Here is a 24382-nt window from a genome sequence, read left to right on the forward strand (position 1 = left end):
ACCAGCTTACTCTGTCAAATGCCTTCTCTGTATAGAGAAAGCAGGCAGGCCGGGTTGTTGTGACGATGGGACTTTTCAACCAAGTGCACAACACGTTGAATATTATCCGCACCTACCTGATTATGAATGAGTCGATCCTCGTTCGGGTCAATAAGACGGAGAAGGTGTAATTCAAGCGAATTGGCCAAGGTTTTTGTAAAGATCCTGGCATCTGAATTTAAAAGACCTATGGGGTGGTATGCTGAACATAGTTGATGGTCTTTGCCCGGCTTGGGTATAATGGTAATTTCTGCTTCTGCCATGGTGGGAGTGGGATCAGACTGTAACTAGGGAGGAAAAGAAACAAGTAAAACACAACACTGATCCAACGGAGTAAACTGGTCCAAGTGGATACAGGCGCATAAGTGCTCTAGTCCCAGTAGAGTTGTTACCCTCCTTGGTTATGAATCGAGGTGAGTGGGCCTCAGAAAAATGACAGCTTCCTAGTCAGTAAAAACAATACCATTAATAAGACATAGGGGCTAACGATACCCAATGTTGAGTGTCTCTCCAGAACTCCGTGGTCCTCCTCTCTTGGTACCATAGATTCATACACAGCCTGGGGGTAGGAAGAAACAAAGAGCCCATGGGTATGCACATGCCATGGTGTTGCAGGGCTGGCCTGTGCCCCTATTGCCCCAGCGGGGCAGTTTGACTCTAATCATACTTTGGCACGCTGAGAGGGGTGACACTTGTCTTGTGTCCATCTGACTTCATGGGGAAGAGAATAGGGACACCACAGGGAGGAGGGTGGGGGTTTGATTTATGGCTGAGAATACCTGTGCATGACGATATGAGTTTGGTCCCCTTTAAAGGCAGGACGGGGGTTGTGTAACCTAATTTGCACATCTACTGAAAATTGTGTTTCCTTTTATATGTGCCCTGATCTGGGTAGAGTATGTGACTCCTGATGATTACCACTGAATGGGGGTTACCGACTCAGCTGCCACTTCTGGCGCCATGATTATTTGTGTACACTGTACTGATTGGCTGATGCACTGCATGCTGTAAGAACAATAAAGTTTGTGAAAAAAAAGAGGGTGATAGCTCCCCCTTGTTATAAATCACGTTGATTGGGATCAAGTGCGTAGGGAGCCACATCTGGATGTAGTTGGTGAGATCCTTTCCACATGTTCTGAGTTATGATGCCTTCTTTTTGGCCTCCTGGAGTGCACGCCCTTTCTTCAGCTTTTCGTGTTGGCAGCCAGAAACTGTCTGCCATGCTAGTCGACATCTTTCCCCAGCTGTTCAGTGTGGGGAGACATCTCTGCTGGCTAGGTCCTCTGGCATTTCCAGTTCTTTCTTCGCTTCTGCCAGAGGGGAAACCCATAACACATATTGAGGACTTGAGGGTACAAGTCCTCAATGAGCACCCATGATGGTGCCCCTTGTGAGTGTGATGTGCCACATATGCTGTCCAGAATGATAGCTGTTGAGGATACTCAAGACATCATGATTTTGGCTATCATTCAAGCGCCTGGTTCAATCTTGCCCAGAACTGCGCAGAGAAAGGACCAGCTTACTCTGTCAAATGCCTTCTCTGTATAGAGAAAGCAGGCAGGCCGGGTTGTTGTGACGATGGGACTTTTCAACCAAGTGCACAACACGTTGAATATTATCCGCACCTACCTGATTATGAATGAGTCGATCCTCGTTCGGGTCAATAAGACGGAGAAGGTGTAATTCAAGCGAATTGGCCAAGGTTTTTGTAAAGATCCTGGCATCTGAATTTAAAAGACCTATGGGGTGGTATGCTGAACATAGTTGATGGTCTTTGCCCGTCTTGGGTATAATGGTAATTTCTGCTTCTGCCATGGTGGGAGTGGGATCAGACTGTAACTAGGGAGGAAAAGAAACAAGTAAAACACAACACTGATCCAACGGAGTAAACTGGTCCAAGTGGATACAGGCGCATAAGTGCTCTAGTCCCAGTAGAGTTGTTACCCTCCTTGGTTATGAATCGAGGTGAGTGGGCCTCAGAAAAATGACAGCTTCCTAGTCAGTAAAAACAATACCATTAATAAGACATAGGGGCTAACGATACCCAATGTTGAGTGTCTCTCCAGAACTCCGTGGTCCTCCTCTCTTGGTACCATAGGTTCATACACAGCCTGGGGGTAGGAAGAAACAAAGAGCCCATGGGTATGCACATGCCATGGTGTTGCAGGGCTGGCCTGTGCCCCTATTGCCCCAGCGGGGCAGTTTGACTCTAATCATACTTTGGCACGCTGAGAGGGGTGACACTTGTCTTGTGTCCATCTGACTTCATGGGGAAGAGAATAGGGACACCACAGGGAGGAGGGTGGGGGTTTGATTTATGGCTGAGAATACCTGTGCATGATGATCTGAGTTTGGTCCCCTTTAAAGGCAGGACGGGGGTTGTGTAACCTAATTTGCACATCTACTGAAAATTGTGTTTCCTTTTATATGTGCCCTGATCTAGGTAGAGTATGTGACTCCTGATGATTACCACTGAATGGGGGTTACCGACTCAGCTGCCACTTCTGGCGCCATGATTATTTGTGTACACTGTACTGATTGGCTGATGCACTGCATGCTGTAAGAACAATACAGTTTGTGAAAAAAAAGAGGCTGATAGCTCCCCCTTGTTATAAATCACAAGTTGATTGGGATCAAGTGCGTAGGGAGCCACATCTGGATGTAGTTGGTGAGATCCTTTCCACATGTTCTGAGTTATGATGCCTTCTTTTTGGCCTCCTGGAGTGCACGCCCTTTCTTCAGCTTTTCGTGTCGGCAGCCAGAAACTGTCTGCCATGCTAGTCGACATCTTTCCCCAGCTGTTCAGTGTGGGGAGACATCTCTGCTGGCTAGGTCCTCTGGCATTTCCAGTTCTTTCTTCGCTTCTGCCAGAGGGGAAACCCATAACACATATTGAGGACTTGAGGGTACAAGTCCTCAATGAGCACCCATGATGGTGCCCCTTGTGAGTGTGATGTGCCACATATGCTGTCCAGAATGATAGCTGTTGAGGATACTCAAGACATCATGATTTTGGCTATCATTCAAGGGCCTGGTTCAATCTTGCCCAGAACTGCGCAGAGAAAGTACCAGCTTACTCTGTCAAATGCCTTCTCTGTATAGAGAAAGCAGGCAGGCCGGGTTGTTGTGACGATGGGACTTTTCAACCAAGTGCACAACACGTTGAATATTATCCGCACCTACCTGATTATGAATGAGTCGATCCTCATTCGGGTCAATAAGACGGAGAAGGTGTAATTCAAGCGAATTGGCCAAGGTTTTTGTAAAGATCCTGGCATCTGAATTTAAAAGACCTATGGGGTGGTATGCTGAACATAGTTGATGGTCTTTGCCCGGTTTGGGTATAATGGTAATTTCTGCTTCTGCCATGGTGGGAGTGGGATCGGACTGTAACTAGGGAGGAAAAGAAACAAGTAAAACACAACACTGATCCAACAGAGTAAACTGGTCCAAGTGGATACAGGCGCATAAGTGCTCTAGTCCCAGTAGAGTTGTCACCATCCTTGGTTATGAATCGAGGTGAGTGGGCCTCAGAAAAATGACAGCTTCCTAGTCAGTAAAAACAATACCATTAATAAGACATAGGGGCTAACGATACCCAATGTTGAGTGTCTCTCCAGAACTCCGTGGTCCTCCTCTCTTGGTACCATAGGTTCATACACAGCCTGGGGGTAGGAAGAAACAAAGAGCCCATGGGTATGCACATGCCATGGTGTTGCAGGGCTGGCCTGTGCCCCTATTGCCCCAGCGGGGCAGTTTGACTCTAATCATACTTTGGCACGCTGAGAGGGGTGACACTTGTCTTGTGTCCATCTGACTTCATGGGGAAGAGAATAGGGACACCACAGGGAGGAGGGTGGGGGTTTGATTTATGGCTGAGAATACCTGTGCATGATGATCTGAGTTTGGTCCCCTTTAAAGGCAGGACGGGGTTTGTGTAACCTAATTTGCACATCTACTGAAAATTGTGTTTCCTTTAATATGTGCCCTGATCTGGGTAGAGTATGTGACTCCTGATGATTACCACTGAATGGGGGTTACCGACTCAGCTGCCACTTCTGGCGCCATGATTATTTGTGTACACTGTACTGATTGGCTGATGCACTGCATGCTGTAAGAACAATAACGTTTGTGGAAAAAAAGAGGCTGATAGCTCCCCCTTGTTATAAATCACAAGTTGATTGGGATCAAGTGCGTAGGGAGCCACATCTGGATGTAGTTGGTGAGATCCTTTCCACATGTTCTGAGTTATGATGCCTTCTTTTTGGCCTCCTGGAGGGCACGCCCTTTCTTCAGCTTTTCGTGTCGGCAGCCAGAAACTGTCTGCCATGCTAGTCGACATCTTTCCCCAGCTGTTCAGTGTGGGGAGACATCTCTGCTGGCTAGGTCCTCTGGCATTTCCAGTTCTTTCTTCGCTTCTGCCAGAGGGGAAACCCATAACACATATTGAGGACTTGAGGGTACAAGTCCTCAATGAGCACCCATGATGGTGCCCCTTGTGAGTGTGATGTGCCACATATGCTGTCCAGAATGATAGCTGTTGAGGATACTCAAGACATCATGATTTTGGCTATCATTCAAGGGCCTGGTTCAATCTTGCCCAGAACTGCGCAGAGAAAGGACCAGCTTACTCTGTCAAATGCCTTCTCTGTATAGAGAAAGCAGGCAGGCCGGGTTGTTGTGACGATGGGACTTTTCAACCAAGTGCACAACACGTTGAATATTATCCGCACCTACCTGATTATGAATGAGTCGATCCTCGTTCGGGTCAATAAGACGGAGAAGGTGTAATTCAAGCGAATTGGCCAAGGTTTTTGTAAAGATCCTGGCATCTGAATTTAAAAGACCTATGGGGTGGTATGCTGAACATAGTTGATGGTCTTTGCCCGGCTTGGGTATAATGGTAATTTCTGCTTCTGCCATGGTGGGAGTGGGATCAGACTGTAACTAGGGAGGAAAAGAAACAAGTAAAACACAACACTGATCCAACGGAGTAAACTGGTCCAAGTGGATACAGGCGCATAAGTGCTCTAGTCCCAGTAGAGTTGTTACCCTCCTTGGTTATGAATCGAGGTGAGTGGGCCTCAGAAAAATGACAGCTTCCTAGTCAGTAAAAACAATACCATTAATAAGACATAGGGGCTAACGATACCCAATGTTGAGTGTCTCTCCAGAACTCCGTGGTCCTCCTCTCTTGGTACCATAGGTTCATACACAGCCTGGGGGTAGGAAGAAACAAAGAGCCCATGGGTATGCACATGCCATGGTGTTGCAGGGCTGGCCTGTGCCCCTATTGCCCCAGCGGGGCAGTTTGACTCTAATCATACTTTGGCACGCTGAGAGGGGTGACACTTGTCTTGTGTCCATCTGACTTCATGGGGAAGAGAATAGGGACACCACAGGGAGGAGGGTGGGGGTTTGATTTATGGCTGAGAATACCTGTGCATGATGATCTGAGTTTGGTCCCCTTTAAAGGCAGGACGGGGTTTGTGTAACCTAATTTGCACATCTACTGAAAATTGTGTTTCCTTTAATATGTGCCCTGATCTGGGTAGAGTATGTGACTCCTGATGATTACCACTGAATGGGGGTTACCGACTCAGCTGCCACGTCTGGCGCCATGATTATTTGTGTACACTGTACTGATTGGCTGATGCACTGCATGCTGTAAGAACAATAAAGTTTGTGAAAAAAAAGAGGCTGATAGCTCCCCCTTGTTATAAATCACAAGTTGATTGGGATCAAGTGCGTAGGGAGCCACATCTGGATGTAGTTGGTGAGATCCTTTCCACATGTTCTGAGTTATGATGCCTTCTTTTTGGCCTCCTGGAGTGCACGCCCTTTCTTCAGCTTTTCGTGTCGGCAGCCAGAAACTGTCTGCCATGCTAGTCGACATCTTTCCCCAACTGTTCAGTGTGGGGAGACATCTCTGATGGCTAGGTCCTCCGGCATTTCCAGTTCTTTCTTCGCTTCTGCCAGAGGGGAAACCCATAACACATATTGAGGACTTGAGGGTACAAGTCAGATACACGCAAAATGATAGTAATTGAGTCTTCAATTTGTATTTCACCACGATATATTCTGAACAATAACCCTCCCCCTCATTATACATACCCGCTTGGATCAGTTGTAGAAGTTGAATGAAAATTTAATGACTTGCTTTTCACGCTCTAAAAATTGGCCCTCACCCGGAATAAATATTTGTAATTTTTATCTGATGCATTGGAAAATGTTTAAGTAAAAAATGTTTAAATAAATGTGTGTATGTGTATTCTCACATATGACTGTTGTTACTGTGTTTAACTCCTCAGAATGTTGATGTATCTATCGCTTACTGGATTAGTATGCCAGCCAGAGGAAGGAAAATATTATGATGCTCATGTCATGTTGGGTTAGCTGATGACCAAGCCATGCTAAGAGGTAAATGTCTGTTTTATATATAGCAAAAATTGTGGCCATTTTTGTTAAAAAAATATACTTTAACAATGGACGAAATGCAACGTAAATCTACTTGTTCTGAAAAAAAGGTCTCCTTGTCACCCCTAATCCCTATATCAGTAATAAAGACTGTCACGAAAACGTAGTAGGTATTTGTTTTAATAAAACTAACAATAAAACATAATGATGACTACAACAAAAATGCTTGGAAAAAAAACTTGATTGACTTAGAAAAGTGATATTATCCCTGTTCAGCTAAAAAGTACTGAAACGCAATAATAAATGCTCCTGAATAACTAACTTCCAAGTACTGCTGTTTGGACATCCTTGTCGACAAGGCAATTTGAGTCCAGTTTGCATGTTCATCCATTTTGAAGTCAAAGGAAAAAGATTAGAAATTAAATGAAGTTGGAGAGGTGGTGATTGCCATAAGATGCCTGCTGTTGTGGTCAAATATTGGAGCATAAATGCCATTATCAGGAGATTGAACACTATTCGTGGCTCAGTGCATCATCCTGCCAGAGACACGGCGGAAATATCAGAATTAGAGGTCTACCCAGTAGTAGTGTGCCAGCCTCAGTAGTGGTTCCCAGCAGTGTGTTACAGTGGGACATATGCATAAAACATCCATTATTTAGAGTTGGTGAATAATTGGCATGGCAGTCTGTCTGTGAACAGTGGCAAACACGAAACTCGCACTATGATATTCTTTCTGGGCAGTGTGTTAACTGGAGCACATGTGAATTTGGCAATCGAAACGGCTTTGATGCCACATGATTATTTTCTTCAAGCAAGTTATTCACTACCTCAAAGAAGCCGTCATCAGGTTTACTTATCACCCCTTGTCTGTCATCATTTCAGGCAAAACCTGGAGCAGCAGGACCGGGTTTTGTTTTTATTCGGTAGGTGCTCTAGGAGCTGTTAAAACAGCTGATCTACAATTCACCATATTAACCTACCTGATGGGTGGTCTTTATCAAACGGACTGCTTTGAAAAGGCTTCTTTGATTCTTAATCTGCTATTGGGCCAGTTGCGTCTAGTCTGATTTTATTTCCTTCATTTCTTTTAGTTTTCCCCTTCACCAGTTGTCAGTCTAACTGTGTGCAGAAATGGTGTTCATTCTGATGTCTTCCTAACTCAGATCTCATATTCCTCTAATCCCTTTTCTTGCTTCTTTCCCAACTATTCCATTGTCTCAGCCACTGTTCACAACTGACTGCACAAACGCAAAATCCCAGCACAGACAAACACATTTCCCTGCATAGTCATAGTGACAGTCACAGGAACAGACCCTTCATGCACCCCCTGCACAGACCCATCCCTCCTGCAGACATACACCCACACACACTTTTTCCACTGACGAACACGGCGCACTAGTCCTGCACCCCCCGCTTATGCAGTTCCTGCACAGACACATACACATTCCTGCATAGGCAGACAGTCTTCTGGTATACAAACACCAAAACCCCTGTCGATACACACAGAGGGAGATCCCCAGCAGAGAGAGTCATCCATTGCAGAAATACACACATTCTACATACACACTGTACGTAAACACACACTTCACGTATACAGATTCAACGTAGATACACACATACCCTACAGCCATACACTATGCACATTTGAGTCACAAATAAATACGTCCAGCAGGTATAACCTCCAGGAAATGCACACAACAAGGAGCTATAGAGGGAAAAGAACAAACCAAGTCACCCTCCACTCAATAGTCTATAGAAATACAAAAAGACCTGGTCTGTAAGGCACCTCTTAAGGCCAAACAATATAAAGCGGAGGTAGGGATTCACAAAATTTAGTTCCCATATACGCCTCTCTTTTCCATAACGAGGTAGTAACCTCCCACTTTTTGCCTTCTATTCAACATAAAAAACGTTTTAACAGATGGCAGTCACCACGCTTTGTTACCCCTGACCAACGCACAGAAGGGTTAATGTGAAAGGTGCATAAAGTTTGAGCATCACAATCAAAGAAAAACAAAAAATTGTGAAAAGGCAAGATGAACTCTCACGTGCGCACCACCAATCGAGCTCGCTGGTTGGTACTCACCAGCTGTGCCTACTTTTATTATCATTGGTAGCCGTCTTGCCTTGAAAAATAATAAATATAGTGTCCACAACAAATACAATAGGTGCTGTGAAAGAAGTGAAGTGAATAAATCACATCCCACGATGCGACCATGTGAAGCTAAAATTGAAATACATTGCACTTTATTCAATGCCAACTTTATTATTCGCTGTGCACAAAGATCACTCTCATATGTGGAATTGTGAAGAAAGACCCGTATCGGTATGTGTTTCAGATCATGCAGTAAACCTCCTTAACCACTGTTAAAACCAATCTCACACGGTCCGCTAATCTCTGAAATTTCCAGCGTGCCACCGCTTTACAAATACAACCACTCGCTAACATCTCTCATATTACCCTCATCCTGCATCCAGCATAACCTTACCGCCCGGGGCCTCACGGAGCGCTTCCTCTTCTCCCGGCCAGACGCCTCGTATTTGAGCTTCCGAGAGGCTGTCTGTCCGGTCACGTGAGGAGACAGCAAACGTGGGCGTCATCTTAGAATGGGTTTTGCAGCCACAAAACAGAACTGTTGTACTCTATAGCGGGGATAAAAACTGAGGAAATTGTCGTGTCTAGTCCTACTGTACACACAATACATAGTTATGAATGTTCACACTCTTTAGATACATATATTCTTTATTCTTTTTCTATTTTTTATCTCTCATTCAAAATTGACAACTTTATCAAAAACATTTTTTAGGATCTCTTATAGTCAGAACTCATAAGTTACAAGTTCCTCATCTCTGCTCCTTTCGCTGGAGCCTGTTAACAAAGGAATCTTCAATGATGCATATCAGATGTAAATATGGGGCCAACTAGACAACGGACTCCTATAATATACTTCTATTTAGACACAGGATTGCTGTCCTCGCACTCCTTTCTCATATTCGACAAATTCATTATTTTTCTCAATATAAAGAGGTTATTACAGAAGCCCTTACCGCACCTGGTGCATACATGCAGCTCATTATAATGACATGGTGCGGTATGTATGGTCAAGAGACGCTTCCCTTTCTACACTCAAGGACACCAAAGCATAGTCATTCTACCCATAGTGTTCTAAAACAGAGCTTATTACTTGACTTTATTCCATTCTATAAAACCATTAAGCCCAATCTGACCACTTTTCTCTTGAAAAATCCAGCGTGCCTCTTTAGCGGCCAGCAATCCCTCAATATTCTGTGGGTCTCCCACTACTTTCTCTAGTACTACCCAAATGAATGTATGTTTTTGTTCGTGACAGTGTTGTACTAGTTAAGTGGTTAATTTTCCTGTTCTAATCATGCTCAGATGTTCCTGAACTCTTACTTTGATCTTTCTAGTTCCTATATAGTGAAGACCGCATTGGCATGTCAACCTATAGACCACATTCATGGTGTTGCAATTACTAAATCGTGTTATGTTATGTTATGTTAAATGGGGTTTTATAAAGCGCACAGCTACTCTACTGAGTGTCCCGGCGCTGGATGAGTGAAGGCTAGCACAAAAGGGGGGGGGGGGGGGGGGAGTTGGTAAGCAAAGTGCTGAGTTATTGCTGAAATAACCATGTCTTGAGAGCCTTCCTAAAAGGGAGCAGATCCTGTAAAAATCTCAGAGCAGGTGGTAATTTATTATATAGCTTAGCCACTTGGAACTGAAAAGAGCGTCCTCCTATTCGAGAGCGCTTTATCACCGGAGTGCACACTAACGCCAATGAGGTGGAACGAAGAGAGCGACGGGGGTGGTAGAATTGGACTCTCTTCCTTAAATAAGGGGCCCAGGAGCCATGCAAAGTCTTAAAAGCCAGAACGAGGGCCTTAAACTGTATCCGCTTGCGGATCGGCAACCAGTGGAGAGAGCTCAGATGCTCCAACACCCGGGTCCTCGGGCAGAGGGAGAGAATGGCCCTGGCTGCTGCATTTTGCACCACCTGAAGGCGGGTAAGCAGGTATTCTGGAAGACCGATATATAGAATGTTTACATAATCCAGCCTGGAGCCAATCAGGGCCTGGACCTGTGTCAAATGCCACATTCTGCCAGAGTTCAGGGTTACACTTAGGGTCTTCTTCGTGAGGCCACATACCAAACTGGTCCCACAGGGATAATGTCCAAGTGGAACAGTTGTGTCTTTTAATTTCTGTAGTGGTCTTGTCCCAGTATGAACTAGTTTGTCCTTTAGGTTACTTGACCTTCTCAATGCAAATCTCGGAGGGGGCGTTTTGAAATCATTGGTAGACAAGAATGTCCAGTGTTTACTTATTGATTGTCGAATCCAGGTAGCCAATGGGTCAAAAGTCATCACCACAGGAACACACTCATCTTTAGTTCTTTCATTTTGCTCCAGTAGGACGCTGCGTGGAGTGTTCAGAGCCCTATTCTTTGCTTGTCTGATTATTTTTTGAGGATAATGCCTCTGCCTTAGATTTTCTCACAGCTCCTCTGATTGTTCAAGGTATGGTATGTTGCAGTGGTAGAACAGTTCCTGCGATAACGCAGGAACTGTCCCACTGGCAAATTGTCTCTTAATGCCCTCAGGTGGTTTGACTGGTACAGCAGGAGTGAGTTCCTATCAGTAGATTTCGGATAGACTCGGGTGCACAGAGAGTTACCATCCACCGCGATATCCAAATCCAAGTATACCGACTTTTGGCTACTATATGTCCATGTAAATCTTAAACTGGCCTCTTGCTGATTCAGCAAATAAAAAAACTCCAATAGGGTATTCTCCACCATGAAATGAAATGAAATGAAAATAGATTTATATAGCGCTACTAAGCCCAATGGGCGTCAAGGCGCCTAACCAAAAGAAGACTAGCTATTACAAATATACTCTCACTGTGGGTAGGCCTTGATAAAGTACCAAGTTTTTAGAGCTTTTTTAAAAAGGGATAGAGAAGGTTGAATCTTGATCTCCGGGGGAAGGGAGTTCCACAGTCTAGGGGCTACAATGGAAAATGCTCTACTTCCCCAGCGTACCCTTCTGGCACGAGGTACCACCAGCAGATTCATCTCCGATGATCTGAGAGATCTGCTAGGCATGTAGCGATTCAGAAGGGAACCTAGGGGGTCCAATGGCCCATCTGCGAGAGCTCTGTATGCTAAACATAAGATCTTAAAAGAGATCCTCAGATGAATAGAGAGCCAATGCAGGTTCCTTCTGGCCATTGTTGCGGAGGATGCATTAGGGAGCGCCAAAAAAAATCGAGCAGCCGCATTCTGTATGACCTGAAGGCGTTGAATGAGTCCCTTGTTGGAGTCTGCATAAAGTGCGTTGCGTAGTCCAACCTGGAGCCCACCAATGCAACCACCGTCTGCTTGCGTGCTACAGGAGAGAGATGGTGAAGGATTCTCTTAAGGATTTTAATGACCCCCAACATATGGCCACTGTTCGATTAACCTGTAGAGTCATGGACAGTGAAGTGTCAAAAATTACGCCAAGATTTCTAGCTGACTGGGAAGGAGATGGACAAGTTCCCAGAGCTGGCGGCCACCACTCACTAGACCAGACATCCTGGTCCTTGCCAAAGACCAGAATCTCATTTTTGTCGCCATTCAACTTTAGGGAGTTCTGAATCATCCAGTCCGAGACTGTCTGCATGCAGATCCTAAAGTTGGTGGCGGAGATGGAAGCAGAGTGGGCCAATGACACCATGATTTGGGTGTCATCGGCGTATGACACAACCTCCATCCCCTGTGATTTTACTAACCTTGCAAGGGGGGCCACATAAATGTTAAATAGGGTCGGACTCAAGGCCGACCCTTGTGGCACCCCATACTGCAAGGATTTAACAGGGGAGAGGAATTCACCAAGCATGACTCTCTGCTCTCTCAGATGTAAAAAAGAGTGCAGAAGGTTCAGGGCCTGGCCCGCAATCCCTGCCTCCCTCAAGCGTGATGTTAGCGTAGAGGGAGACAGGGTATCAAATGCTGCTGTGAGGTCAAGTAAGACCAACACCGTGGTTTGACCCGAGTCCACCTTCTGGCGGATATTGTTCACCACCATAGTCAGAGCTGACTCCGTACTATGGGCCTTTCTGAATCCATGCTGGGAGCTATCAAGGAACCCAGACGAATCCAGAAAGGTAGAAAGATGTAGATTCAGGTGAGATTCAAGCATTTTTGCGGGAGCGGGTAACAGTGAGATAGGTCTAAAATTCTTCAACTGTTCCGGGTCCAGCGTGGGCTTCTTAAGAAGAGGTTTCACTATCGCCCTTTTCCAGGCTGAGGGAAAAATGCCTTGGGCTATGGCTCCGTTCATCACTTCCAGGAGGGGCGGAAGAAGTGTAGTCCTACATTCCTTCAGGGTCTTCAGAGGGCATGGGTCGAGAGGCGATGACGATTTGGTCCGATCCAGCAAGAGCTCAAGCCCTGCAAGGGTAAGTGTCGGGAACTGAGTAAGACTCTTAGGCGAGTCTTTTGGCCGAGATTCTAGGTTGACCAGAGTTTGGAGAGAGAGATCCCCTAAGATGTTCCTCTGAATTTCCAAAGCAAGATATATATCTTCAATTTTCTTATGGAAGAACTCCGAGATATTGTTGCATAGCTCCTGCGAGCCCACGACTGGATCATGCATCTGAAGGGAACAAAGGGAGTCCACGATCTTGAAGAGCTCCCTAGAAGAGGTGAGGGAGGTGGTGAGATCAGAGAAAAACTCCTGTTTTTCCCTGATGACACTAGCTTTATAGTCTCTTAACAGACGCTTGTGTGCCTCCCTTTCAATAGGGTCCCAGGTCTTCCTCCGGTTTCTTTCTTGTCTTCTACAACTTTGTCTCAGAAGTCTTAGTGAGTCTGTGAACCATGGGGCAGAGGGTTTATGATGTGCCGAGTATCGCTAAGATAAAGGGGCCAGTTCTTCAACAGCTTTGGTGATGGAATTAACCAGCCCATCAGCTGCCTCGTCCACATCTCTCAGAGGAGAGTACTTCCTCGTCTCTATATATGGAGCAAGGGCTTCATTGGTAATATTCCTAAAACTCCTTTTCGGACCTCTGGTACTAATGGTTAGAATAGATAGTTCTGCCGGGGCATAAGCAAGCGAAAGAGGTACGGCCATATGATCCGACCAAACTAGAGGCACCGGAGTACCCACTGACAGTCTAGAATCATTAGTGAATATGCCGTCTAAAGTGTGACCCGCCCGGTGGGTCGGACTATTCACCAATTGGGTACACTCACAGGCTCCAAGTGAGTCCACCAGCCTAGCGGTGTCTACGTCCCTTAAATTTTCCAAATGAAAATTACAATCCCCTAGAATTGTCAGATGGGGTTTACCAAAATAAGGTTCCAGGAGCCTCTGATGGTCCCCACTGAAGGCGGCTCTAGGACCGGGAGGTCTATACATGAGGATTCCGGAGAAGGAAACCGAAGGGGCACATAGAATAGAAAAATAAAGTGCCTCAAAAGGATCCGAGGCCACTGAGAAAGATTTTATCGTACAGGGCAAGGAGGATTTACATAAAACGGCAATCTCCCCCCCCCCTCCGTTTAGGTCTGTCCTGTCGGAGCAATTTGAAGCCTTCGGGAATGGCCAACAGTAGATCGTGGCCCGACGACTCAGAGGCCCATGTTTCCGTCACAAACATCCATTCCGGTTGTCTGTCCGCAACAAATTCATGGAACGCGATATTGTTTTTAATAAGGGACCAGGCGTTAACCAGGAATCCCATTTTAGTCGTCGTGTCCCCAGATGATAAGGAGGACTTCATAGATCTTCTTTTGGAAGGAGCAGAGGGTAGAAAAACCGATTTACAGGTATGACAGAGAGAGGAGTGCAAAATACCCTCCGGAGAAAACCTGTGGGTACAGGGCAAGTGAGACGGTCTAAGAACTGATATCTCCAAAAGGGAATAATAATAAGTTACCTGTGGAAGTCTACGAGAGTGTACAGCGTCCAGCCCGTCCTCGGCGCGGACGGGTGCAGACGGGCTGAACTCAGGCGTAACTCCGGCGGAAATCCGGCGTCTCCGCTGCGCGTATCCGCTGCGCGTCAGCATGACCTCCTTTTGAAGCCTTCTAGCGTCCTTCTGACGACTAGAACGCGCGATGTCCCAAATGGCACCGGCGGGTTCGCCCAATATGGCCGCCACGGACCAATCAGAAGCCGGGAAGAGGGCCCGCCGAACAGCGGTGGGTTTTAATCCTTTAAAGTGCAAGTGGAGGGGCTAGGAATTAAAAACAGGGGGTAATGCAGCAAAGTAAAAGTAAATCAAATACCTAATCAGGAGCTTTAAAAATACGCTAGTGACCGCTATTAAATCAGGGGCCACCCGCAATGCGTGAATAGTGCTCAATATCAGCTAGAATGAGAGAGCGCCTAATTTTCCCTCCTTTTGAAGGCCAGACCAAAAACAGAGCACATCGTCTACATACCGCTTCCAGAGGCGCAAATTCCTCTGGTACGGATTAGACTGATGGTAAACGATGTGCTCTTCGAACTGGTCTACATAGATACATGCCAGACTAGGCTTCATAGTTGCACCCATAGAAGTTCCTGTGGTTTGCAGAAACAGCTTATGTTTATAGCTGAAGTAGTTTTGGTTCAAAGCAAGTTTGATACACTGCAGTACAAAGGACTGTGGTGCATCATAGAACCACTCTTGTTCATCCAAGGCGCGTGGGTGTCCTGGGGTATACAGGTATAAAGTGATTCGATGTCAATTGTGACCAAAAGTTCACAACAAGGATCAAAGTGCAGACCCTCCAGAATGTTTAGAACCTCCTTTGTGTCTTTAATAAAAGACTCTCGTTGTATTACCGATTCTCTAAGAAAAAAGCCGGAAAATTGTGATAGTGTTTCCAAAACTGATTGAATCCCCAACACAATTCGTTGGCCGGGGGGGGGTACATTGTGGCTTGTGTATTTTCGGTAGGATATAGAAAGCGGGAGTCCTGGGCATATTATTAATCAGGAACTCCGCTTCCTTTACTGTTATCCATTTATTTTCTTTAGCAGTTCCTACCATATCTCTAATGATCTCTTGTAGCTCATTAATGGGGTCACGATTGAGTGGATGGTAATTATTACGCATCCCCAATAATCTAGTCACTTCAGCATCATGATCAATGGAATTCATGACAAGCACCGCCCCACCCTTGTCAGTGGATTTTATAGTGAGCGAATGGTTGTTTTACAGGCTGTTAACTGCATTCCAATCTTCACGGCTCATATTACTAAATTTCTGGGATGTACTGCTTTGTTCAAGTGTAAGGATATCCTGTAACACCCTATTTTCAAAGACCACAACTTCTAATCCTGTCATCGTGGTTGGGGGGCAAAACTGTGATTGTTTCTTTAATGTGGTGTTAAACAGTGATGGAGGGTCCTGCGGTTTGTTTGCAAAAAACTTTTTTAATTTCACCTTTCGCATCGTCTCATGAAATTCAACTCTATATTTAAAGGCATCATGAATCGGTGTGGGAACAAACCCCAGTCTTTTATTCAATACCCTCTCTTCACTCATGGTGAGGGTATGGTCTGACAAATTCACCACTATATTATTCATATCTGGTACCGCCCATGACTGCGTGTTATCCTGGGGGAATATGTTTGCCACGACTGGCTCTGATTGCCACGTCCGCAGCCTCTGCCCATCTGACCACCCCCTCTGTTGCCCCTTTGTCATTGTCCTAAAAAAGAGCGGAGTAATGCATCTAGATTTTCATTGCTCTTTTCTTGTTGATTAAACCTCACTCTGTTAGGATTGGTTTGCTGACCCCCTTCTTCCTCTTCACTTGAGGTGTTGTCAAAAGTCCAGTTGTTGGGTGTGCGTCTGGTTTGCTGTCTCCCACCCCTTGCTTGCCCCACCGAATGCTGTTGTTCTGGGCCTGGTTGGTTATGCTTATCCTCCACGTAGGAGGACTGCCACACAGACAAGACCCAGTGAAAATAAAATTGAAATAAGACGCACAGTTTACCAATTTTATTCTTTTCTTGTGCGCTCATTCAGAAAATTAGAACCGGCTGCATTTATGCAGATCACTTCCTTTCCCAGCCTACATGTTTCATTGCCAATCCCTCTTTAAGGGAATTTCATCAGGGCAGGGTCATTCGTCGCAAATATTAGACACTGGTGCACTTACTAAAAATGACTGTCAAATGACAAAACAACACAATGGCCTGGTTACTCTAACACATCTTACTTCTCAACTTTAAAAACACACATACATCAATGTGGGGCATTTCATGAATAATCTTTACCATGTGGGAGCCCAAGTCAACCGTACCAGCTCTCCACTCATTGTAAGAAAAACTCCAACCGTAAGTTCCTCTTTTCATAGGCGTATCCTTAGATTGGTTTCTAGATATAAAGAAAACAAATGATTGCTTATGTCTTTTCACCATTTGTTCCCTCTTCTTATCTACTTTGGAGTCAATCCTGTCTTATACCCCGCCTTCTGATATCGTTATATCCTTCTATGTTATAGCCTCAACATGAGCCGTATGTATGTCTATCTCTATGTATACGCGGCGATACAAATTATCAACAACTGCCTCACCTGTATTTAACTTCTGTGAAGTACTTCATAACCTCACCAGTCCTTATCTTACCAGCTACACAGCACTTCCCACATATACTCCGCTGAATGCTGCTGGCCCAATTTGTTTTGGCACCCTTCTTGACACGGGTGCGTCTTCTCATCCCTCAGTACTGGCAAGCCGGCACTGTGTGAGTACAAAGGCTACGTCGACAACGTCTTGCGCTACCTTCTTCCAGTCATCTGATTTTCTTTAGGACAGCAGCGGCCATCTTAAACTTCGCTATTACACTACAAGTTTTTTCGCTATATATATATATATATATATATATATATATATATATATATATATATATATTTTGCCGAACATCATAAAAAGGATAGAACTAAATTACGCTACTTTGGCTTGGACCATGTCCCATTCAATCCACGGGGTGGAGACAGACTGAGAAGGCTTAGACGCCTTGAGTCTAGATACATAATCGATACATAATCGATCTGTCTACCAAGTTCCCCAAGGGTATGAATAGTGGTGAGGATATGGTGGTCCATCTGGGGAAATGAAGGGTTGAATACGAGTACATAGTCACTAGCATCTGATATTCTATCTTGTCTCTATATCATCTTTACACTATACTACTATTTCTGATCATCTGAAAGTAATGTCAACTTATGAAAATGTATAAATGTATATAGTGTATATAGTGTATAGACTACATGGTCGAGTCACATACCTATGGCGATCACTAGATTCCTCAAGTATAGTATATTCTTTCATTACCATCATTATGTATATACTTTATGTCTTGCATCGGATTCTCACTTCTCTTACATTGTCCTAGTATCTGTATGTTTGTGTATATATTCTGACCCTGATCACTCTCTACATTAATCAAGCCTATGATTGGATGGATTTCATGGATATGGCCATTCTCCTTTGTACAGTTGTGATTAGTTGTATATAGTTTGTAGTGAACGTACCCCGCTGGACGGACGTCTGGCTGTTTGCTTTTGCTGTGTTGCAGGATTTGTCACTTTTTTCTTTTTATTACTTACTAACGATGGATCTATAGTACATAATATTTTTCGTCTTGATTGCTGATATATGAAGTAGGCTATATCCATTTTGCACATATCTATATATAATTTCCAGCACATTATTGTATGTGGTCATGAATTTTGTTTATTCTCTTCACTCAAGGGACCCCTGCCGATCCACGGCTGTATCTTTTGTACAATTATTGGAACGTATTATTGAATTTTGCCCTCTGCCTATTTGATTTAACCAATTCATGGTTTAAATCTGTATGGTTTTGATCCTTAAAACCATTCTAAGATGGCGCTCATGGTACTGCTGGGGGGTTGAGTCCCTTGTTGATGTTCATGAATCGTCACATGATTTTATTTAAATGTGTGTTTTGGATAATGGGTTGTGACACCGACGAAGGCTTTTTGCCGAAACGTTTGTTGTGCTAAATAAACTGCACGCTGTTTAGTAACTCCCCGGAGTGCTGCTCTTTCTTCTTTTCAAACACGGAGAAGTTTCTTGAGCGTTATATATATATATATATATATATATATATATAAACTCCACCACTGCCAGTACGAGCGTTGCTGCTGTCTCGAGCGGTCCAGGTGAGGTCACTGGCCGACCTACAAATTCCCTGCAAAGTACCTCTCGTTTAAAGAAGTTAACCTGGACACCCAGCGCTTGCTATAAATCCTTTATTCTGGCACAAGAAAAGTCACGACGCGTTTCACCATTACGGCTTGATCACGCTCGTCAGGCCGATAACAAACAGCCATTTTTAAAATCCCAAAACACACCCTACGTGCAGGTCATGTGACAAACAATGTGAATAGGAGGACATCTTAGTCTAGTCAAATGTCTGAACTAAACATTGTGATTCAACCAACATGGTACACTATATGAATGTAACATTATCACATGTGTGCAAACAGCTAGATATAGTATACCATACAAGATTATATCCTATATTATTTGATAAACGCATTTCGAAAAAATTATTCAAGAAATTCATTACAGACATTCGAACTAATAGAGTTCATGTTATATCAATATCAGACACAGTGACCATCAGAATCGGATAATTCAACATTAATATATCCATGATTTGGTTGTAGGACGTTATCAACTTGCTCATCTAGAACAAGTGATCTGATTGGCTATGGTCCCATAAGCATAAGTTCAGCCCAAGTGGGCGAATGTCCATTGAGAAATTGCTCAACGTTGCAGTAATGTCTGAAAAGGACCAGATTCCACCATTGATAATGTCACTGCATAATTTCGAAAAAACCTTATTCCTGAAACAGTCACTGTGCTTCTATGGTAACGAGATGACATTTAGTCCTCCAATTTCATCTGAAAAAATTAAAATGTTAAAATCAAACCGAAGGCTGATAAATCTAATACATGATATCAAATAGTTGTACAATTCTCATTCATATAAATGGACTTTTAGTTCTTCACTCATGTTAAGTCCCATCGGAAACAGGCATTGAAAGTCGATAATATACTTAGACTCAAGTTTTCCCAGGGATAACTCATAGTTGCCACCTCTCACTCCTAGATCAACACAATCTATAACCACCATGCGTAACAAGGTTTCATCCTGCAGGATTTATAGCAAGCGCTGGGTGTCCAAGTTAACTTCTTTAAACGAGAGGTACTTTGGAGGGAATATATATATATATATATATATATATATATATATATATATATATATATATATATATATATATATATATATATATATTCTTTCGCTATATACACTACAAGTATGGCAATTCAGACTACCTAGAGCCCGTTTTTTATGTGTTTACATTGTGTTCTCTATTTTGGTCTTTCATCTTGACGCGCAAAGGCGAGCCCCACCCATTTCTGTAATTTAAGATTTTGAACGAATCAAACTATCGAAATATGGATCAACATTAAATTTTACTTTCCCAATACCCACCAATTCTACCTGCGCCCCCCACCTTCTCAGGAATGCACACACAGCGAACGGGTGTCAAGATGCCAAGATGATTCACAGGAGTCGACGCTGATCCCAACGCCTCACCACCTCAACCGCCACCCGAAATAAATATCGAGGTAACGTCTAAAGTGGGGGGGGAAAGGGGAAGTGGAAAAGAAAGAGAGACAGCCTCCGAGTAGAAGAGTTGTTGGCTTCTTCTCAATTGGGTCCCCTGGGGTTCTTGTGTGCTACCCCTGTAAAAAACACAAAATATAACACGCAACCAAAATCTTACTACTTTACCCAAAATAAAGGAACATTCTGTAAAGTCCTTACCCATAAGATTTAGGCTATTGCTCCTCTCTCTTAGTTGGTATTTTGGGGATTTCAGGTAACAGTTCCTGTACAAACACAGTACCATTATTTTGGTTACTCAAACTGCGCATTAGCCACTGAATAATCCTGATGTTACCCTAATTTACCTGGCACTGTTTATAATCCAACATAAGGTTGCTTCAACTGAAGTTCTCTGATAAAACTGAAGATTAGCTTATGGTTCTTTTTTTGTATGAACACCCTTGCAATGAATAAACTATAACTTTAACCACAATAGAATTTCAGATAGTTGTTCAGTCGCTATACTGTTTTTCTCCTCAACTTAAATTGACAATTGGCAGATTTAGAAATGTAGTAATTGATTGTTAGACTGCCTCTAACTTCGAAGCTTCCACCGTTGCACTGGCGGTAACTGTTCTCAAGTCTTTCTCTTTTTTGACAACAAATAAATCTCTTACTGCCGAAAATCCCTCGTTGCACATGCGTAATTTCAGCCGCCCTCTAAGCGTGTCTGGTGACTGGATTCTTCAGATTTTCTTGCGCTTAGAGGAGACGCTATCTCACTGGGTACAGCTACAGTTGAAGTGCGCAGTTTGTCTTTAGAACGCGCACTTCATTACCGCTGCTGCTCACGAGCCCCGAAACACTAGACCGGCAACTCGATTTCTGCAGCGTCTCCGTTGCTCCGCCATTTTCCGCCCCGTAGTCTCTCATCACTTACATGCAAGAAGAGGGGTGAAATGTCTTCTCCATCGCGGGTATTTAGATTTTTCCCTTAATGGTGAGTTTTTCTCTGTTTTTATGCTCACAGACCGGGTGGCACCCACAGAAGTCCTGACACCGGGAGACAAATTTGGCTCCTTCATACCCCTAGCTGTTCCTAGCGGCCATTTTGGAATGGGACACTAACTCAATAAACTTTATTATTCCACTGTGTCCTTGCATTCAAGAGCTTCAATTTGCACAACACATGAAGGAACCAGGGAGAGTCACCCTCACGGACACCAACAGAACCAGGATCTTATGAATGGATACTTTACACTCAGTTAATTTCTTACTTTGTTCCATTCAATGAAATCATTTAATCCAATTTGATCACTTCTCTCTTGGAAAATCCAACGTGCCTCTTTAATTGAAAGGCCCCTCTCTATATTGTAGTGATCTCCTGTGACCTTTTCCCGCACTACCTACGTAAAGGAATATTTACTTTCTTTGTAGTGTTGTACTAATTTCGTGGAAAGTTTGCCTGCTCTAATAGTGCTCAGATGTTCCTGCACTCTTACTTTAATCTTACATGTGTAAGATGTACATGGGCATATAGTAGCCAAAAGGCAGTATACCTGGATTTGGATATCGCGGTGGATGGTAACTCTCTGTGCACCCGAGTTCATCAGAAATCTACTGATAGGAACTCACTCCTGCTGTACCAGTCATACCACCTGAGGGCATTAAGAGACAATTTGCCAGTGGGACAGTTCCTGCATTATCGCAGGAACTGTTCTACCACTGCACCATACCTTGAACAATCAGAGGAGCTGTGTGAAAAACTTAGGCAGAGGCATTATCCTCAAAAGATAATCAGACAAGGAAAGAAAAGAGCTCTAAACACTCCACGCAGCTTCCTACTGGGGAAAAATGAAAGAACTAAAGATGAGTGTGCTCCTGTGGTGATGACTTTTGACCCATTGGCTACCTGGATTCGACAATCAATACGTAAACACTGGGCATTGTTGTCTACCAATGATTTCAAAATGCCCCCTCCGAGATTTGCATTCAAAAGGTCAAGTAACCTAAAGGACAAACTCCTTCATACTAGGACAAGACCACTACAGAAATTAAAAGACACAACTGTTCCACCTGAACATTATCCCTGTGGGACCTGTTCGGTATGTAGCCTCACTAAGAAGACCCTAAGTGTAACCCTGAACTCTGGCAGAACGTGGCATTTGACATGATTTAGTAATTGCAACACCATGAATGTGGTCTATAGGTTGACATGCCAATGCGGTCTTCACTATATAGGACTTACTACTAGAAAGATCAAAGTCAGAGTTCAGGAACATCTGAGCACGATTAGAACAGGAAAGTTAACCACTAAACTAGTACAACACTGTCACAAACAAAAACATATATTCTCCTGGGAAGTACTATAGAAAGTACTGGGAGACCCGCAGAATATTGAGGGATTGCTGGCCTCTAAAGAGGCACGCTGGATTTTTCAAGAGAAAAGTGATAAGATTGGGCTTAATGATTTTATAGAATGGAATAAAGTCAAGTAATAAGTTTTTTTTTAGAACACTATGGGTAGAATGACTATGCTTTTGTGTCTTTGAGTGTAGAAAGGGAAGCGTCTTTTGACCATGTAATTATAATGAGCTGCACTTATGCACCAAGTGCGGTAAGCGCTTCCGTAATAACCTCTTTATATTGAGGAAAATAATGAATTTGTCGAATATGAGAAAGGAGTGCAAGCACAGCAATCCTGTGTCTCAATAAAAGTATAATATAGGAGTCAGTTGTCTAGTTGGCCCCATATTTACATCTGATATGCATCATTGAAGATTCCTTTGTTAACAGGCTCCAGCGAAAGGAGCAGAGAGGAGGAACTTGTAAATTATGAGTTCTGATTATAAGAGATCCTATAAGCGTTTTTGATAAAGTTGTCAATTTTGAAGGAGAGATAAAAATATAGAAAAAGAATAAATGCATCCTAAGAGTATGAACATTCATAACTATGTATTGTGTGTACAGTAGGACTAGACACGAAAATGTCCTCAGTTTTTATCCCCGCTATAGAGTAAAACAGTTCTGTTTTGTGGCCGCAAAACCTGTTCTAAGATGGCGCCCACGTTTCCGTCTCCTCACGTGATCGGACAGACTCGTGGAAGCTCAAATACGAGGCGTCCGGCCGGGAAAAGCAACGGTTGAGAGGAAGCGCTCCGTGAGGCCCCGGGCGGTAAGGTTATACTGGATGCAGGACGAGGGTCATATGGGAGATGTTAGCGAGTGGTTGTATTTGTAAAGCGGTGGCACGCTGGAAGTTTGGAAATTTCAGAGATTAGCGGAGCGTGTGAGATTGTTTTTTAACAGTGGTTCAAAAGGTTTACTGCATGACCGGTACATCGGGAACACATACCGATATGGGTCTTTCTTAATTACACATATGAGAGTGATCTTTGTGCGAAAGGAGTATGTTGTGAACTTTTTTGGTTTACAATTGAATAATAACATTCTCATCATGTTGTAGATTGACATGACAGCTGAATGTTAATCCACCGAGGGGACTCAGACGGAGTCCCTTGTGTGACCTAAAGGATAGAGCTGGTACGAAGAACGGTGGCTCATTTAGGGTAATACAAACTCTACAGTTGAGATGAGCGTGTTACAGATTTCCGGCTTGAAAGGATGATTTGAGAGTAATGGGATGTGTATTTGTTATGTTTTTACATTTGACAGTCCCCCGAAAAAGTAATCTAAGTGTCCAGTACTGGTGCCAGGGGAATCTGTTTGCCCTGAAGTAATTGCCCTAAAATTAATGTGTTAATGAAACATGTCGGCGCAGTATAAAGCGGTATGCATGAGAGGCAACCGATTTTTTATTTGAATAAGTGCAGAGCGATTAATAAAGTTGGCATTGAGTAAAGTGCAACTTATTTAAATTGTAGCTTCACATGGTCACATCATGGGATGTGATTTATTCACTTCACTTCTTTAACAGCACCTATTGTATTTGTTTTGGACACTATATTTATTATTTTTCAAGGCAAGATGGCTACCAATGATGATAAAAGTGGCCACAGTTGATGAGTACCAACCAGCGAGCTCGATTGGTGGTGCGCACGTGAGGGGTCATCTTGCCTTTCCACAATTTTTTGTTTTGATTGTGATGCTCATACTTTATGCACCTTTCACATTAACCCTTCTGTACTTTGGTCAGGGGTAACAAAGCGTGGTGACTGCCATCTGTTAAAACGTTTTTTATGTTGAATTGAAGGCAAAAAGCGGGAGGTTACTACCTCGTTATGGAAAAGAGAGGCGTATATGGGAACTA

At 43.7% G+C, this 24382-nt stretch overlaps 1 protein-coding gene across 18 annotated transcripts in view; it reads left to right on the plus strand.

Moving 5' to 3' along the window:
• The window catches only part of LOC144826666 (mucosa-associated lymphoid tissue lymphoma translocation protein 1-like), a 1784778-nt gene that overhangs the window by 754353 nt on the left and 1006043 nt on the right, over positions 1–24382 (plus strand). For all 18 annotated transcript variants that reach the window (XM_078685246.1, XM_078685243.1, XM_078685249.1 and 15 more), the window contains one exon: positions 6351–6459. In XM_078685246.1, the coding sequence (XP_078541372.1) occupies positions 6450–6459 (10 nt within the window). In that variant the 5' untranslated portion in view covers positions 6351–6449. The remainder of the gene's footprint in view (positions 1–6350; positions 6460–24382) is intronic.

Source organism: Lissotriton helveticus, chromosome 3_2, assembly GCF_964261635.1.
Source record: "Lissotriton helveticus chromosome 3_2, aLisHel1.1, whole genome shotgun sequence".
Classification (NCBI taxonomy): domain Eukaryota; kingdom Metazoa; phylum Chordata; class Amphibia; order Caudata; family Salamandridae; genus Lissotriton; species Lissotriton helveticus.